General features: G+C 38.4%; 1 protein-coding gene across 1 annotated transcript in view; it reads right to left on the bottom strand.

Annotated features, from left to right (window-relative positions):
• The window catches only part of gpc5a (glypican 5a), a gene marked incomplete at both ends in the record, with an annotated part of 180,721 nt that overhangs the window by 86,088 nt on the left and 75,086 nt on the right, over positions 1 to 19,547 (bottom strand). Inside the window, one exon of the mRNA XM_083900499.1 lies at positions 9,475 to 9,595. Within this exon, the coding sequence (XP_083756625.1) occupies positions 9,475 to 9,595 (121 nt within the window). The remainder of the gene's footprint in view (positions 1 to 9,474; positions 9,596 to 19,547) is intronic.

Genomic DNA, 19,547 nt, shown 5'->3' with positions numbered 1-19,547 from the left:
AGAGAGGAGAGCCTGTGGAGGGAAAGAGCAACTTTGCTGGCAGGTTTTTCCTCCAAATGTCACAATACTGTACTTGTCATCGAGTGCTTTTGAAAAATAAAACCCTCTAAAGGAAGAGGCACCTACGGAGCCCCTAAAGGGACATGGAAAAAAAAAAATGTTTGGGTGCTCACCTGATACTTTCAGGTGCTCACCTGATACGATCAGGTGCTCACCTGAAACTTTCATGTGCTCACCTGATGCTTTCAGGTGCTCACCTGATACTTTCAGGTGCTCACCTGATACGATCATGTGCTCACCTGATACGATCATGTGCTCACCTGATACTTTCAGGTGCTCACCTGATACGATCAGGTGCTCACCTGATACTTTCATGTGCTCACCTGATACTTTCAGGTGCTCACCTGATACTTTCAGGTGCTCACCTGATACGATCATGTGCTCACCTGATACTTTCAGGTGCTCACCTGATACTTTCAGGTGCTCACCTGATACGATCAGGTGCTCACCTGATACTTTCATGTGCTCACCTGATACTTTCAGGTGCTCACCTGATACTTTCAGGTGCTCACCTGATACTTTCATGACAACAGACTACAAAGGAGAATGTCCAGCAGCTCTTTTTACGAGAGCAGGCGGCGGGCGTTTCTTTAATCAGCTGAATCACGTGGGCGGAGCCGCTCTTGCTCCACCATGACAATACTGTGCCATTTTGCTCCATAGTTGGGGCTGGTCTTTTTGGTACTATTCCTGATGGAAACGCGAAAAAAAACATGTACCGCACTGAACCAAACTGGACCGTTCCACTTGATGGAGACACGGCTTTTGTCACAAAAGGTGCTCAACAGCGAGTGAAGTTGCTAAAACGTCTGCATCACAAACGTGATGTCACGGATATTGGAAACACAAAATTTTAAACAAAGAACAAACATTTTTTTTTTCCCATAATCAGTGATGATGTTCCAATTTTGCATCTCATTTCAAATTTTAAGGATTGTTACAAATATTTATGGTTAAGGGAAAATTGTTAAAAACCCATTTAAATTCACAATTCAATCAATCAATTTTTTTGACCAGTGCAAATGCAGTACTATAAACACTCCCTTTTTTAATCTAGACTTACTAAATAAATCTGAAATCCAAGTATTTTTAATCATTTATCTGTACTATATAACTACATTATTTTCATTTAAGTTTTTTGATCATGAAATGTGATGAATTTAAATTTGAATATTTAATTGTGTATTTATTTTTTACTTCTCTTATCTTTCTTGATGGTTAAATATTTTTTTTATATATTAAATAACTAGATTAAGTTTTTCAATTTGCTGCTTGAAGCCAACCCGGACGTAAGACTATATTGAATAGCCACCAGGGGGCGACTACGCTGGTTGCTTTTTGCTTCTACTTCTACTACTTGATATATAACGTCATTAAACATTTTTCTGAGGAGTTAATGGTCTCAGTTAATGCTGCAACAATTATTCATTCAACTATTCTACAGTGTTTTTTTTTTTCAATAACTAAATTAAATTAATGATTAAAATGAAAATTTCCAGCTTCTTAAATGTGAATACGTCTGCTTTCTTTGCTCCATATAACAAAGAATTATGACAATAACTGTTAGTTGCAGCCCTGGTCACAGGTTTCAAATATTTAATTTTGAGGATTTTGAGATTTTAACACTTTTATTCTTCTTAAGCTTTTTCTTTCACGCATCTTTTGACAATTTGTTTAAATCTATGTAAAAATGTTTTCCTTCTGAATAAATCTACCGTGTCTCTGATAATAGAATCCAACAGTTCATACCAATTTATTTTTGCAAAAGCAACATCCCACCGGAGAAACTCCCACACCCGACCGACCGGTCGCTCAGCGGCACAGAAAGTCGGCTGAGGAATTGTGTAATCACTCCATCAGCCGATCTGTCACGGACAGACATTAGTGTTCATGGGAGCTCGGCCCTGCTGGTGGAGTCCTGTCAGAAAACTGCTTTTTTTTTTTTGGGGCACTCGTGAAGGGAACCATCACACTTCAACCAATCACTTCTGGACAAGATTTTAAATTGGCTGCATTCACACTTAAAAGCAAAAGTAAATGGAAAAGAAAAACCCTAAAGCTGAGCCGGAGACGTGATTTGAGTACCAAGGTCTCCAAGAATCTGTGTGGCAGACGCCTCAGAGAGCTTCCTGCCAAAAAAAAATAGATGTAAAAATGTAATGTGATTATGATGAGCGGTCGCTATCATTGTGAATGATGATGTGAGATCCGTCTTTATCAGAAGTAATGAATCATGACAGGTTACAAGGACTCATTTACTTTACACATTCACAATCCGACACGTGGCTTCAGTTTACGCTCCACTAATGGTATGGAATTAGATTTGTGTTTGATATTGTGTAGCAGAGGTCAGGAACAGGCGGACCGCGGTCCGAGTCCGGACCCAGACGCCGTCCTGTATGCACCTGGACCTACAGTGAATAAATTATTTAAGTATTTTAAATGTTGACGAGGTGCTTCTATTTTGACCGGCTCAGCTTCTCTAGACTTTACGGTACTGGTTGAGCGAATCTGGAAACCACTGAGCAATTGCGTTCGACTTCAGCCATCCCACGTGGCGCCACTAAAAGCCAATCAAATCTGTGCATCCCGCTAAATATTGCGACCCTGAATAGGGACAGATGAAGGCGGTGAAGAGACGAGTGAGCGACACAGCGAGAGAAGACGGAGAGAGAAGAGAGTTTACAGCAAGAGATGACAGAGAGAAAAGAGAGTTTACAACGAGAGAAGACAGAGAGAAAAGAGAGAAGACGGAGAGAAAAGAGAGTTTACAGCGAGAGAAGACGGAGAGAAGAGAGAGTTTACAGCAAGAGAAGACAGAGAGAAAAGAGAGAAGACGGAGAGAAAAGAGAGTTTACAGTGAGAGAAGACGGAGAGAAAAGAGAGTTTACAGCGAGAGAAGACAGAGAGAAAAGAGAAAAGACGGAGAGAAAAGAGAGTTTACAGCGAGAGAAGACAGAGAGAAAAGAGAGAAGACAGAGAGAAAAGAGAGTTTACAGTGAGAGAAGACGGAGAGAAAAGAGAGTTTACAGCGAGAGAAGATGGAGAGAAAAGAGAAAAGACGGAGAGAAAAGAGAGTTTACAGCAAGAGAAGACAGAGAGAAAAGAGAGTTTACAACGAGAGAAGGCAGAGAGAAAAGAGAGAAGACGGAGAGAAAAGAGAGTTCACAGCGAGAGAAGAAAGAGAGTTTACAGCGAGAGAAGGGAAAAGAGAGTTTACAGCGAGAGAAGACAGAGAGAAAAGAGAGAAGACGGAGAGAAAAGAGAGTTTACAGCGAGAGAAGACAGAGAGAAAAGAGAGTTTACAACGAGAGAAGACAGAGAGAAAAGAGAGAAGACGGAGAGAAAAGAGAGTTTACAGCGAGAGAAGACGGAGAGAAAACAGAGTTTACAACGAGAGAAGACAGAGAGAAAAGAGAGAAGACGGAGAGAAAAGAGAGTTTACAGCGAGAGAAGACAGAGAGAAAAGAGAGTTTACAGCGAGAGAAAACGGAGAAAAGAGAGTTCACAGCGAGAGAAGACACAGAGAAAAGTGCGTTTACAGCGAGAGAAGACAGAGACGAGTGAGCGATACAGGTATAGAAGAGTGTGCCAGAGAAAAATAATTAACATGGTGCTCTCTAAGAAGAGAAAAGTGGACAGCGAAAATATCAACCCAGAATGGACAGACTCATTCATGTTCAATCTTCATCCTGGAAGCACAAAACCAGTCTGTCTCATATGTTCAGAGACAGTGGCACTTGTTAAAAGTGGCAACGGGAAACGCCACTATGAGACCAAACACACCCACTCAAATCTGAACTTAAGTCACAGAAAAGAAGCACTCTCAGAGTTTCTTTTCCTTTAAGAGAGAAGATCATTACATATGTTCATTGTTACATCTTTATAATTGTATAAAAGTGACAATAAATGTTGTCGAAATGTTTTTGAATTCTTCTTTCTGTATTTGATCTGACAGTCAGTTGTTGATTACATGCAGACTACTAGGCTACTTCAGTATATATCACACTACTAAATAATAACGCAAGTTAGACATTATGATGTTCCGAACCTTTGCTTGAGGAAAAATTCACAAAGTGGACCGATTAGAATTTAAGTTGATTATCCCTGTTGTATAGTGTCCGACTCTTTTGTGTTTGTTGACCATGGACGGGACTCAGAAAGCCGTCTGCTGTAGGCCGGCCAACCTTGAAACATTTTTGAATAGCAACATACCAGTGATTTATTGTCAATGTTATTGTTCTTACGCACCCCAAAAACAATCTTCTATGTCAGATATGCAACACACAAATAGACCATGGAAAAAACAAGAATCCTTTTAATGAAAAGGCAATTCTTATTTAACATTCGATTTAAAACCATACATTTGTTGATATCACTTATCACTTATATAACTGTAGGTCTTAATATATTTGACATAGCAGCAAGCGAAAATTCCGACCATCGTGAACAAAAAAAGGCGTATTTTCAAACAAATAAAATAAAATATTTTTGAATAATTTAATAGATTTTTTAATTTGTGTATTTTTGGGGTTCATTTTTGTGGTTGATCAATTCATAAAGTGTTGTAATATCATAAATATTGTTTGTTTTTGATCATTAATCACGCATTCGCACACTCAATAATGTGCAATTTGTGTCTGACTGCACCACATTATGTTCCGTATACACATGTACAGTATATAATACTTAGCATTGATATGTCGTTATTTATTTCACTTTAAACGGAGATTAATTAGCACCATCTTTTGTTGGGTATTCTCTGGAGTTTTTCTGTTTCATGATCGTGTTTATAATCCTATTTGTCAGAGCGAATTATATTTGGATTATCAACCAGGTCGAGAATTTATATGATTTTAGAGAGAGAGAGAGAGAGATTAGCAGTCTCTGTGTGCCGATGTTGACAGTGCATTATTCCACAGCATTAACACGCGCAAGGAAAAAAGAACGGGCTACAATGTCGCTTACTTTATTTATTATTATTTCTAGTTATGGATTTATCCTGTCATTCAAGAAAGAATCAGGCACCGTTTGCACACAATTAATAATAATAAAAAAAAGTGCTTCTGTCGTTGCTAAGTAACCGAAACATGGAAGCTGCTGAGATGACCGACGCTGCTGCAGCCTCACAGAATCAACTCATGCACGGATAAAATCTAAAGCACTTTTGGGGGGTTATGATTAATTGTGTGTCGCATTTTTAGTCGTGATATAAAGTAGCAATAACTTAGAGCTGCAACTAACGATTATTTTTTGTAATCGATGAATCTGTCGAATGTTTTCTCGATGAATCGTTTGGTCCATAAAATGTCAGAAAATGTAAAAAAAAAAAAAAAAAAACGTTGATCAGTGTTTGTCAAACCTGGAAATGACGATGTTCTCAAATGTCTTGTTTTTGTCCACAAACCAAAATGATTCAGATTTCATGATTTCTTTGTTATGTGGAGCAAAGAAACGAAGAAAATATTCACATTTAAGAAGCTGAAACAATCAGAAATCGTGTTTTTCTCATGAAAAAAGCTTCAAATCGATTAATCGATGATCAAAATAGTTGACGATTAATTTAATAATCGATTAATAATCAGAAGAAATCATAAAAATAGATAGTTTTTCTTTTCTTTTTGTTCATAAAAACGAGCCAAGTGAACTTTGAACTGTGACCTGTTTCCAAATTTCACAAATTAAATCAGATTTGAAACATTTTGAGGACTTAATACTCATTTTTTCATCAGATTGCCTAGATTGTGATTTTAAAAAAGGATATAAGACACTCTATATTGCACATTCTTATAACCTCTGTATAAACTGTAAGTTTAAACTTGAAAATGCTGTGTTCCAAGGGTTAAAAACTTGCCAGTCTTTGTGCGTCATCTCCATCAGCAAACTGCTTCAGGAGATTTGTCTGGATTACGGAGGTTCAAAGCTTTTTTTTTCTCCGGCGTAAACAAAGACCAGTTTGATCTACTTCTTTGGCCCAGGTATCAAAGGACGGAGCTGCATTTCAAAAACATTGTCATCTCAGATCGCACTCAACACAAGAAGCAAAAAGACAAACGCGTAACAATGTCGCTGTGATCTTTTAACCACGCATTCTTCGCGGCGATCGCTTCAGGTTTTCGGCGTCTAAATCTCGATGTACAAACCAGAGGTGACACTCGAGCCTCGTCTCTGCATCTGAATTGATTCTCAGCTGAAGTGTGAGGTGTCTTTAGGCCTGTCACGATAACAAATTTGCTGGACGATAAATTGTCTCAGAAATTATTGCGATAATCGATAATATTGTTGTTCTGAGATAATTTTCATCTAATACAATGATAATGGTATAATAATGCAGGTACACCTTTTCAAAGAGAAATTAACTTTTATTTTTAAAGAATATTTAACACGAGAACACGTTAAATTAACAAACAAGCAAAAGCAATAAATAAAATGGGTTAGCTGCACTCTGCTGTGGTAGGCTACACCAGGAGTCCCGCCTCCCCACACACCATGCGACTGACAAGTGACTGACATGAGGGTTCACTCATCGTTACTCTGGCTTTACACGGCAACGCTCCCGGGTGAAACCGACAAAATATTTTATCAGATGTGCCTTTCGTTTAGACGGCGACAGCGTTTTTGGGGCTTAAAAACGCAAAAAAATGAACCCACCCTCCAGAGTGGAAATCTTAAAAACGATCCGCTGTCGCGTTCTCGTCTAAAGGGTTGAAAACGCAGAAGTGTTTTCTGAGCTGCTCACACTGGCACGACTCTGAAGTTGGCATCACATTCGCCTCAGGTTCTCTAAAGAGAACCGGGGAAGAATGTGGTGCCAACTTCAGCGTCGTCACGCTGGCTATCCTCCTGTACACTGACGTCAGATCCATGTGCAGTACAGACAAACAACAACAAACATGTGGATTAGAATCCATCAGTTGCACATTCAAGTCGCCTTAGCTGCTCTGATACTGATCCAGGAGTCACTTCAGCAATTACGCCGAGTTAATGTTGGGGTTTTTCGACTGTGGGCTACTCGGCGCTACTAGAGAGAAGTAGAAGGACGTTTCAGCACATGCGCGCGCTCCTGGTGTTGTTGTATGGCAGTGCTTCACAGCACCACCTAGTCACCTGGTATGCATACTACATCAAATTTCACACACTTTAGGACCCGAGAGAGAGAGGGAGAGAGAGAGTGACGGGGGAAACAAAAAAGCATGCAAATGGCATTTATCGCGGCCAGAAAAATGATCGAGCTAATTTTAATTATCGTGCGATTAATTGATTTATTGAATATCGTGACAGGCCTAGGTGTCTTACTGTGAAAGCGCTTTGTGATTTTACCTGTGGAACAGAAATAAAGTTTTGTTTATGCACACGTTAAAACAGAGGTGTCAAACTTGCGGCCCTCCAATAGATTCAATTAAATGTTTGTTTATGATTATTTATAAATTTTGCTTCATACACATCTTTTTACTGTGAATTATGTATCTTTACTGACTTTTATTTTGAAATTATGTAAAATATCGGCTTTTCTTCACCTCACTGGCCCCTCCTTACCAGACTTGAAGCTCATAGGTTTAAGACCCCTGATTTAGAATATAGTATGTGTGCAATATTTGTGTGAAAGTTCCCTTATGATGATTTGTTCTGTCAGCACATATATCATTGATATTGTCAAAATACTGATATTTGTAACTTTGATTTTAGAGTTTTATGAGTTGTATGTGATTAATAGAAAGTTCCTGAAAGTGATGTATTTTGTATAACAATATTCTGTATTTTTAATCTTCTCATATTATTGACGAGCACGGTCAGTTAATTGAGACTCTCACTACCAATAATCCATCAGCCTGATGAAGCTCTAAGAACCAAAGTTGTTGTAATAAACTCCTCAAGGAGATCATGCTTTTGTTTGCTGTTCACTCTCAATCTCCCTCAGCAAAGCTTGATTTAGTTTAAGTCAACTTAATATAATCATACTTTAGTCGACTAAAATCTAATGGGATTGTTTGTATTATTTGAATGTTTCGCTGCCATCCTGGCTATGAATATGTTCATATTAAAGCTCACATGAAGTGGTCCTGCTGCCGATAGAAATCCTCGTTTCTGACGCTGTTCCCCAGCCGCAATATTTCAGACATAAATCTCACCCCCAGAAGACAGAGTGTGTTGTGATTGGCCAGCCAGCGTAGAGCCTTCCCAACTGTCTTGTGATTGGCCAGTACCCGGAAGTGACATAATCAGCACACCCGCTCTCAGAAGCGCAGCTCCCCCCTCTGGAACGGTGGATGCACTGCTACTCATTATCAAAACATTGTTTTAACAGTGTTTAAAAATAGCTTCTTCACATTCTGTCATATTGACTTTACTTTTATTCACATAAAGTTTCTACAGGGTAATTGACCCTGGAATACAGTTGTTTTTTCGGCCCCAACTTTACCTGACAGCACGGGATTTCTTTCCAAATCTTCAAAATCTACCCCAAAATATATACACACGTGTACCCATTCACATGCACTAACACGAAACCTGCTGCTGGGGAAATTGATGAAAGTGGGCGGGGCAACACCTCAGAAATGCTAAAATATGTATATTTAGATTATGGATTGTGATGTAAAAAATGTGTGTTGTTTCAAGATGCAAACGCACACACACACACACAGAGAGAGAGTCATATTCACAGTGAATGTCAATGAGGCAGATGGTTATGATATAGATTTATGTGTTCTGACATCCCACAGATGGTGTGAATTAGTCAGGGAGGGGGGTGTCAGCGCGAGGTCAAGAGAGATGACCCGGCCTTCACTTGGGAAACCAAAGCGACAGAGACACAAAGCTGCTGCTGCTGCTGCTGCTGCTGCTGCTGCTGCTGCTGCTGCTGCTGCTGCTGCTGCTGCTGCTGCTGCTGCAGTGAAACAGCGCAGACACGGATGAAGCAGCATCAGCATCAGCATCAGCATCAGCAGCTGTTCCCGAAACTCCAGCAGAGAAAGTGCTCCCGTAAACTGCCCTAATCTCATCATCCTTGAGAGATAAACAGCAGCGAAAGGTGCCACAGCAGCACAAAAGTGCGTCAAAGCAGACGGACGGATTAAAAAAAACAACAAAAAACTAAAAAAAAAAACGCTGCATTGATTTTGACAAAGAGCAGAGGAAGAATTCTGTAAATATGAAAACGCAACAATCGAGATTAGATGGGTTTATAAGTGTGTTGTGATTGATTTGGTTCCTAGATGCCTGCACGGACGCAGTTTTTCAATTCAAGGCCAGATTTCTATTTGCCAGTATTCACACGAGATATGAAAGTTGATATGAATGAATGAATTTCATCAAGGACGATTAAAGGTAAAAGTGCAAGAGGCTTCGTGAGCTCTCATGTGAACGACGTGAAGACACAGACACAGATTATCACGGGAGACAGAGAACGGGTCGCACCTGATTGACGTGTTTGAGTTTGTCAATAATCTGGTTGATCACAGGGTCGGCCTCCTTCACTTTGACCTCGGGGTTGGCGCTCTGAGCTTTGATCCCGTTGCCGACCACACGGAGGGTGTAGCTGTGAACGGAGAGGGGGGAAAAAAATAGTTTGTTAACGAATCAGAATCCAGTTTAGTGTCAGGTGAAGCTCACGCAGTATGTGGAATATGTTCTGGTCCTTGCAAAAAGGAGAGCAGAATAAAAAAACAAATAAATAATACAAAAAGAATAATAAAATAATAGGAAGGAAACAATGCAGTGCCACGTTTACCAAAGAGAAATATAAATATGAATAAAAACAATAATCTGTGTAGTTTATGTTGTCAGTAAACAAAAGAAACATAAATGAATACTCAATACTCAATTAAAAACACAGGTGGTTCAGTTACAGTCCATTTTCACATTAGAACTAGCCTACGCTGTCGGGGGCCGACAGCAAGGGGTATATCCGCGAACTTGTCCAATCCTCAACTTTCCAATATACCCAAAGTATACGCACTCGCACTTGCCACTAACTGCTTTAATTAATTATTAATAAATTCAACAAAATAACTATATAATATTATGACATAATGCTGACTACACTTTATACATTTTCAAAGTATCCATATAAACTCGACATTGAACACAGAATACCTGAACTCATACATTTCTCTCTAGTTTTTAATAAAACTAGTTAACCTATTATACCTTGTTAAATATTATGAATATTAAAATGCTAACCACACCTGCCATATCTTCAAAGTGTCCAAATGTCATGAAAAATCATACAATATGTTCAAACTTTCCATTCAATGCATTAATAAAGAAATGGAGGCTTAACTATTTTTTATATGATAATTAATAAATGTATATTATAATGTAATAAATATTATGAATAAGTGCTAAATAAACCCATGATATCCTCAATGTGTCCAAATGAGCTCAATAATAAAGAATATAATAATAAGAATAAATGCCTTAACTATTTTTTCTGTGTTCACTAATAAGTTAACCAGTTAACTTATTATGTAACTATTACCAATCATAGTCAAAGTAATAATGATTGTACTTGTAGATAGTTGTTACATGAATCATTGTACAACATTTGAAGGCAATATCTCCATCAGTCTGGAAAATAAAGCCGAAAATGTGTTTTTAGCATAATAAATTAATTAATTTGCTAATTAATAATAAAGCTACAAAGATAGGGATAATTCTCAGGTGGTATGTGATGCCCATGCAAAATTTGAAGCCGATGCCTGCAATACTTGGAAGATACAGGCGAAAATATGTTTTTTATATCATTAATTAATTAATTAACTAATTAATAATAATGGTAGACAGCTCAAAATCAATAGGGATCATCTACAGGGGGTATGTGACCCATAAAAAAAATAAGAAAATGTAATCTCAAACGCCTTTCCAGTTATCGCGTTAACGGCTAAAATCTGCGGGCGTGGACGCGTACGCGCGAGACCGATTCCATAATATCCGCCCGTGTTTCTCACGGATATAATAAGAGTATAATTTCTTACTTATTATTATCGATTTTTTTTAATTATTATTTAACCTTTACTTAACCACATAAAAGACCCATCCGTGACCATGGCCAAGAAAGGCAGCAGCCCACAACGTCATAGTTAATAAAGAAAAAAAACATGGGATATAACCATTATTCAAGTAAATAGACCACATAAAGTGCAGCAGAACACAGGCACTGTTCAATGGAAGATAGAGCGGGAGGGAAAAAAGCTCCCAGGGAAATAAATGTTGATAATTTGAGTTCAGTTTGGAGGTTTATTCCAAAGCAGAGAGAGCAGAGAAACTGAAAGCTTCTTTTTTTTCCGTGCATTTCGCTCCGAAACACAGGGAGCAGACAGGTACAAAATGTCATTATTAAATCAAAGCTCTTTTTTATGTATGTATGTACGTATGTATGTATGTGTGTATATATACATTATACTGTATATAATATATGTATATATGTTTGCGTAATGTATATATACATACATACACACATATATACTCTCTCTATATATATATACACATATACATATATAAATGTACATGTGCATATACATATATATATACATACATATATGGACAGACAAAAGTGTTACAGTGATGTGTGAAAAGCACATTTAACACTTCCTCTTTCTCGGAAAATGATCAATACAGCAAACTGACTCAGGTTCATAGAGGGCGAGGGTATAGACGTACAGTACAGTACACTGGGAGCTGAAGTATTATGGGAGAAACATGAGTGCGTGTGTGTGTGCTTTATATTAAGCCGTATATCAAGGCCGTTATGTTGTCTCTTAAATGAAAATATGAAGCCAAGCGGTGTTTACTGCAGACAAAGAAAACTCATTCATGATTTGTGCCCCCAGCGTTTTCCAGTGCGCCGCATTAATCCATGTTTTAAAGCACTTCATTGTTTTTATACCTCCGTAATGGGCTTCACTTCAACTCAAGGGCTGCGCCGCGGCTTTGTTTCACGGACGGACTGCGGACTGCGATGACAAACCCAGCGGCGCCGCTCGCTTACATCTCAATCGCCAGCGAATCGGTTCATCTTCAAACCGTCGCTCATGGCTGAAAGTTCTGATGACTGTGCGAGTTTGCTGCAGTCGTCATCGGGCCTGGTGTTACTTTACTTTAAATTCTACCCGCATGAGTGTACGATCCCTTTGCAGTTAGACTCAGAACCCTTCAGAGCGGATATTATTATTATTCATCCTGGCTTATCTCGTCACATATCAACGGCCCTGTAAATCCAAGTATGACTGCTGCGTCCTCACATGCGGATCACCAGAATATTTAAAGCTGGTTTGAGAACGTAATTCCTGAGAGGTTTTATTGGCAGAAATGATAAATACTACCCATAGGTTTGATTATATAAGTGTATCATCACTTAACAATAACCCTTCAGACCTGATATTATGACTCTATCTGTCCTGGGTTATCCCATCATATACAGACAGCTCTATAAGCTCAGGTGTGAAAGCTGCATCCTCGGATCTAATTACAGAAAGAACATAATTCAACAGGAGGACAAAGAAATTAGGAGGTTTCATTGGCAGAAATTGTGAATAAGTGAGTTTGTATAAGTGTATAATCACTTTACAATAAACACAGTTTGGTTTTCGTAGACTTCAGTACTCTTCAGAGAGGATATTATTACTCATCCTGGGTTATCCCATCAGTAAGTAGTAGGTTTTATTGAAATAACTTTAATTTGGACCCTTCAGACCTGATGTAATTATCTGTTCTGGGTTAATCCCATCACATGCACAGCTCTATAAGAACCGGTCTTCAGATCTGATCACAAAAAAACATATTCAAAGCTGGTTTGAGGACGCATTTGTCCACATTCCTGAGAACGCATGAATGGAATGACCTTCTCATCTGATGACCGCTGATGACCGGCTGTGGTTTTCACTGTATTTTTGACACTAATCAGCACCAATATACTGCACATTCATTAACAGCCACTGCCACAATATTAACACTGGATATGACATGGTTTATTTCATGTTAGAGCAACAGAAATTTGCTTCCGACTCTTGTAAAAGGTCCAAAAGGTGTTTTTCGTGAACCCAAAGTGAGTTGGATGAAGAGGTGAGAGATGTGCAGCTGCAACACGTTACTTCAATAAATGCTTCAGTTTACACTGTGCACCTTTAATGCTATGCCTGAACAGTCACAACTAATGTTGTCCACATGCAAACATGCAAGCACTTTGCTTACAACGCAGAGAAAGACTGGAGAGCGTCAGATATTTTTGTTGCAACTTGCACTCACACGAGTCACTGAAATGTACAAGCTGCGCCTTTAAAATACCTGAATGAGAGAATTAAAAGAAAAACAATCAGGAGGCTAAAATGACTCTGTTAATTTTGGAGCACTTGCTCTTCCAACAATCAAGGTCAGAGAGAGAAAAAAGAAAAGTCAGTCTCATGAATAAATAATGTTGAGGAAGCATGTGTGCCTAATTTATTTAAAAGTCAGTCAGGTTGTCTGGGTTCCTCCAGATGTCATTTTGATGTAAGTTTCCTGCTAATCAGAGCGCCTTAATGTGATTAATTTTTTTTTTTGGGGGGAGGAAAAATACAGCACTCCTTGTCTTTTTTTATGTTACTTTTTATCAGTGGTTCCTCTGCTTTTGCCAATTTATTTTTTCTGATAAGAGGCACGACTTCGCGGCCCTTCGTCCTCTTCGTCTCTGCCGCGGAGGGACGCTTTCTTCTCCTTCTCCTGGCAGCCACGCGAAATAAAATATTAAAAAGAACATTTAAAATCTGGCTGCAATTAGCAGACGGCACTCTGGTCTGGTTTTTGAAGAACAGATGCTCAACGTTGTGTTTGTTCAAAAGTTGACTTTGGCTGATTGAAAAAGACGCGTATCGTTTTTTTGGGGCCTCCGATTCCGCTCCGTCCTGTGTGCGATTTGTATCATTTAATTTGCTTTGCGATCTATTTCAATATCAGATGTCGATGAAAAGAATCAATCCGTGGCGCGAGCGTGTCGGCAAAACCTATCAACAGACGGCTCACATTCACCGGCGTGACACAATTCCCCCTGAACAACTCGGGGGCCATTGAGTGCAACTAAAGCCATGGATCGATCAGACTCCCCCCCCCCCCCCGTTTGTTTGCTTGGTGCAGTTGACGCCCTCGGCTGAATGCTGACGTGTCGGGGGCTGAGCTGCACCTGATCCATGTGTACTGTAACTGTGATCCGGCCGCCTCCAGCTCTCTTTAATCCCCGGACACACCTGCTGAGATTGAGATTGTGTATAAACTGGAAGGACGACAGTCCCTGTTGGCTCTGACACTACTATAAATTGTAAAAGGTCCGCCTGTTAAAAAAATATAAAGGGTAAAAAACCCGGTGGCAAAGGTAAACGTCCTGTGCTTTTTCAGCCTTTGACAACCTCATGTGTTGCCTTCAGGTACCATGAGAGGCAACGCCGTGTGACAAATAGGACGGACTCCACCTCTCCGTGACCTTTACTTCAGTCTGTTTCCTTCCTCTCTGTACAGTGTGATTAATAACAGATTTAGGAGATTACATCAGAGCCATCTGTGCACAGTTAAATGAAAACACAGTGAAAATGTGTACAGTCAGCCACACGGCACACAGAAGATATGATGAACACACAATATTGTTTTGTAGGGATGTTAAAAAAAACGGATATTTAAGGTAACACTGTCAGAGTAAATTAAATGTAGCTTTGGCAAATACTCTCTTCAGTTTACCACCGATGATTCAGAATCTCTTCTGTCTTATGTTTTTTCTACTAAAAATGAACGAAAAAATAAATAAATCACATCGTCATCAATCGCGTTGACTTGTGAAAAGCAAATGCACCACATTTCCCCAGGAAATTACGACTTTATTCTTACAAGATTAAGACTTATTCTCGAAAAATTACAACTTTATTTTCGAAAGATTGTGACTTTACTCTCAGAAGATTACAACTTTATTTTCATAAAATTACAACTTAATCTTGTAATTCGATTATGCATTTATTTTCATAAGATTATGACTTCCTTCTCATAAAATAACAACTTTATTCTCATAAGATTACGACTTTATTCTCATAGGATTACGGATTTATTCTCATAAAATTTCGACTTCATTCTCAAAGGTTCCCACATGTATTCACAAAAGATGTACAACTTTATTCTCATAAGATTACGCCTTTATTCTGTAAAGATTAAAATAAAGCATTTTCAGTTTGGCCCTAATACTCCGTCATACTAATTTCTAGCGATGTGCTGATTTAAAGGTGAAGTAAGTAGTTTATAGTGCCATCTAGAGGAGAGGCTGAGATTTAAAACAAAGAACTGCTCCTCTGCTCACCCCCCTCCCTTCCCTGAGCGCTACGGTATCCTCAGCTGGTCAAATGTCGTCCTCGTTGTCTTTCTCCGTGTCAGCAGATGAGGTTCGTGAGGCGAGGGAGAGGGCGAGCTACCGCGGCCGTAGCAGACGAAGCGGAGAGAGTGGAGGCGGGACTTCCGCTACAAGTAAAGTGACGCTAGATTTGTTCTCTCGCGTTTGTTCTTACAGGCTCCGGTAGAAACATGGCGTCTCGCTGCTAACAGTGGCTATGCAACCGCGGCCGGCGACCATGTTATTTTACATGACTTTTTGAAACACTACGAAAAATGAAACAAAAACTATTGTACAGCGACTAGACAATGCAGGAGCACATAATATGTATAAAAAAAGTGGATTTTGGGTTATATAAACCCATACATACTACACAGTGTCCCTTTAAGTCTTAACGCTTTCAACAACCTGTTCAGAAAATGCATGAACATGTGAAACCCTGTCTTACTGCTGAAGAAAACTGCATGGATTTAGATGCAGTTACAGATAAAATGCTTTATATATACATGCACACATACCAACACTAACACACACACACACACATATAGATGCAGCTGCTCTTAAATTCATTTTGCTACTGGGATCCATAACCTGAAACACATGCAGTCCCTAGTGACACGGTGCCGCGCTGCAAGTGCAGCATCAAAGACTCTCGGGGAGGCGGGGAAATAAGGGTCCGCTTCTTAAAAGGTGTCACGGATAGAAAACATTGATCATAGTCATCATATATTCTCCAGGTTGAGTAAAAAAGCATATGGTCGCATCAAGCACAAACTAAAAGAGGATATGAAACAGCTGAGTGATTGCCTGTGGACCAGCAGCAGGATCCTATAATCTATAACCTTCTCCCCAAAGGGACGCTCGGTTTGCATCTCATCTCTGCTCAACGCGGATGTTCAGAGTGAGATTAAAAAATTCATTTTATTCTTGGCTCTTATCCCCATCTCATTCAGCTGTGTTTATCTGTGAGTGCAAAGACCTTCACATCACGAGCAAAGCAATCCCGGGGCCTTCTCCCGCCTCATTCCTCCACTTCAGGATGCAGCAGGATTGGAAACGTAAAAAGGCAATTCTGTCTGATCACAGCACAGGAGGCTCTAACGCGGCTCCATCCGTTCTACTGTGATCGCGTGTCGCGCGCATCAATGCGACGCTACCGTGCGGCACGTGATGTTTTCTATATGTCATGTTTTTGTCTCCAAAGCTTTATCTTATCTGCACACTTCCGATTAGAACTCCGAGGACCGGGGAAACGGTTGAGGCCCCGCAATCAAATGAAGAGATTAAAAACTAAATCTTACAAAAAAAAATCTGACAAAATGAAATCATAAAAAAAAAAGCACTGCGATTGCAGCCAAACACAGAAAATAAAAAAAAAAGTTATAAAATCAAGTATCGAGGGGACAGTAAAATTGACTCACAGCCACAGCTGTGGCTCATGGAGTTACTGTGTTTGTGCAGTGCAATAAATAATGTCCCATACACACACACACACACACACACACACATTATAGACTAGCTGTAAAACAAAATACTTAATAATAATTATTATATCAGAACATTAAAAGTGAAATGACCTGAAAGCTCTAGTGTGTAACATAAACAATGTCTACTACATTCAAACCATCAGATTTTATTCTCAAAATATTATGACCTTAATTTGGAAAGATTACGACGTTCTTCCTTATAATATTACGACCTATTCTCAAAAGATTACGACTTTATTCTCATAAGTTCACAATTTTATTCTCGAAAGATTGTGACTTATTCTCAAAAGATTACCAGTTAATTCTCATAAGATTATGACTTTATTCTCAAAAGAGTTCGACTTTTTTCTTGATAATATTACGACTTTATTCTGGAAAGATTACAATTTATTCTCGAAAGGTTACGACTTTATTCTCATAAGATTACAACTTTCATCTCCAGAGTACGACTTTTTCCTGATTATATCACAACTTTTTTTCTCAAAAGATTCCAACTTTATTCTGGAAAGATTCCAACTTTTTTCCTGATAATATTATGATTTTATTCTCAAAAGATTACGACTTTATTCTCATAATATTACAACTTTATTCTGGAAAGATTACAACCTTTTTTCCATATAATATTCCGACTTATTCTCAAACAATTCAGACTTTACTCTCAAAAGTTTTACGACTTTATTCTCCAAAGAGTACAACTTTTTTCCTGATAAAATTACAACTTTATACTGGAAAGATTATGACTTTATTCTAATCATATTACGACTTTATTCTGGAAATATTACAACTTTATTCTGGAAATATTACAACTTTATTCTGGAAATATTACAACTTTATTCTGGAAATATTACAACTTTATTCTCATCATATTACGACTTTATTCTGGAAATATTACAACTTTATTCTCATCATATTACGACTTTATTCTGGAAATATTACAACTTTATTCTCATCATATTACGACTTTATTCTGGAAATATTACAACTTTATTCTCATCATATTACGACTTTATTCTGGAAATTTTATAACTTTATTCTCATCATATTACGACTTTATTCTGGAAAGATTACAACTTTTTTCCTTATAATATTAAGATTTTATTAACTAACAATATACTATAGTTTTCAGATGAAGGAATACATTCTTTCTTTCTGTTCATCGAGACCAAACAGAGGCAAAAATCACCAAAGATTATAGACTGTCACTTTAAATTAACAATGTGTTAACACAAACCACTTCCCCTTTCAGCTCTGTTTTTGTTTTATACCGACTCCTGAGGGCAAATGTCTGGCTTTCATTGACACTAAATGCTCCACTATACTTCAGCGGCGAGACACTAACCGTGTCCATCTGGTATTCGGTGGAAGGGCAGATAGGGACGCAGTGGCTTTTTGGAGTTATTTTGGCCAAAAAAAACAACAACTGTGTTCTGCCGTTGCTGTTTCTGCTGCTGCTGTTCTTCAAAGTGAACAAGAGCAGTGTGAGGAGAGAGCTGTCAGACAGTGAAACAATGGACTGAAAATAAGGGTCAGTAAAAACCAGTGTGTGAGATTCACAGGATTTAAACAGGTGAATCTTTCACTTCACATTCTGTCATTAGAAAACTAAAATGTGTGATTACAGCTGCTTAAAATCAACACTGCCTCCATCAGTGTACCTGCCAATGTTGTGTTGGGACACATATATAAATATGTGATTTACATATTTCACTAACATATGAAATATGTAAATTACACACGGTCATTTAATGAATGTCTCGTCTAAGTTGCTTGTTTAGTCTAGTAATGTGCTTTATTCTTCTCTTGCTTCTTTAGGGCCTAGACTACAGATAAAAATGTGCCTTTTGGTTAACTGGTATATTTATAGAAAGCTGTGGCTGATAGGAACCAATCAGGAAGTGAATGCGAGTAACTCTGTCACTGTTTCCAGAATTAAAAAGGTTATCTTGAGTAGACATTATGCATTTTTTTTTAAATGAAAACTCACCTATTCACTGTGTAGCCTGTGTACTGTGGGATATTCTAACAACAAATAATGCTCGCCGTTAAATATAAATATAAAAGGCTCATGAAAAACAACAATTCACACAAACGTGATTGTACACTCATTTAAAAAAAAAAGAAGAAGAACTACTGCCAAGGCAGTAGTCTGACTAAGAGTACATCTGACTCCGCCTCCGTAGGTGGCGCTGTATTCTCTAAACTAGGGCATACTGAATCAGTTTCCTATTGACCTTTACGTCCCAGAAAACGGTGAATGCCGGCGAGATGTCAAGTCCAACTAAGCGTATACACGCAGGAGTAATCGGACTATGAATCACATTATCCAGGTATGTTAGTCCAACTAAGAATAGCTCAATTTTAGCCAGACTACCATGTTTACATGACATAAAATCGGACGTTTAACATGCATGTAAACAGTCTATTTGTCTATTCGCACACAATATGGAATTACTGTAGGTAATATGCAATAATATTTGAATTATGATCATATATTGACAGTATTATAACAAATCTGACCCAGCTACTTACATAAATAAAAAGGCTCATTCTGCTAAAAATATTCATACAACCATGTGATCGTACACTTGTTTAAAAAAGGCAATTTGACCTCAATTATACACTGGACCTTTAAATAGTTTTGTATTTGTACTTCATGTAACCCA

The sequence above is a fragment of the Microchirus variegatus genome, assembly GCF_963457635.1.
Source record: "Microchirus variegatus genome assembly, chromosome: 14".
Classification (NCBI taxonomy): Eukaryota; Metazoa; Chordata; class Actinopteri; order Pleuronectiformes; family Soleidae; genus Microchirus; species Microchirus variegatus.
The sequence above is the reverse complement of the archived record's forward strand: the minus strand, read 5'-3'. Positions and strand labels throughout refer to the sequence as shown.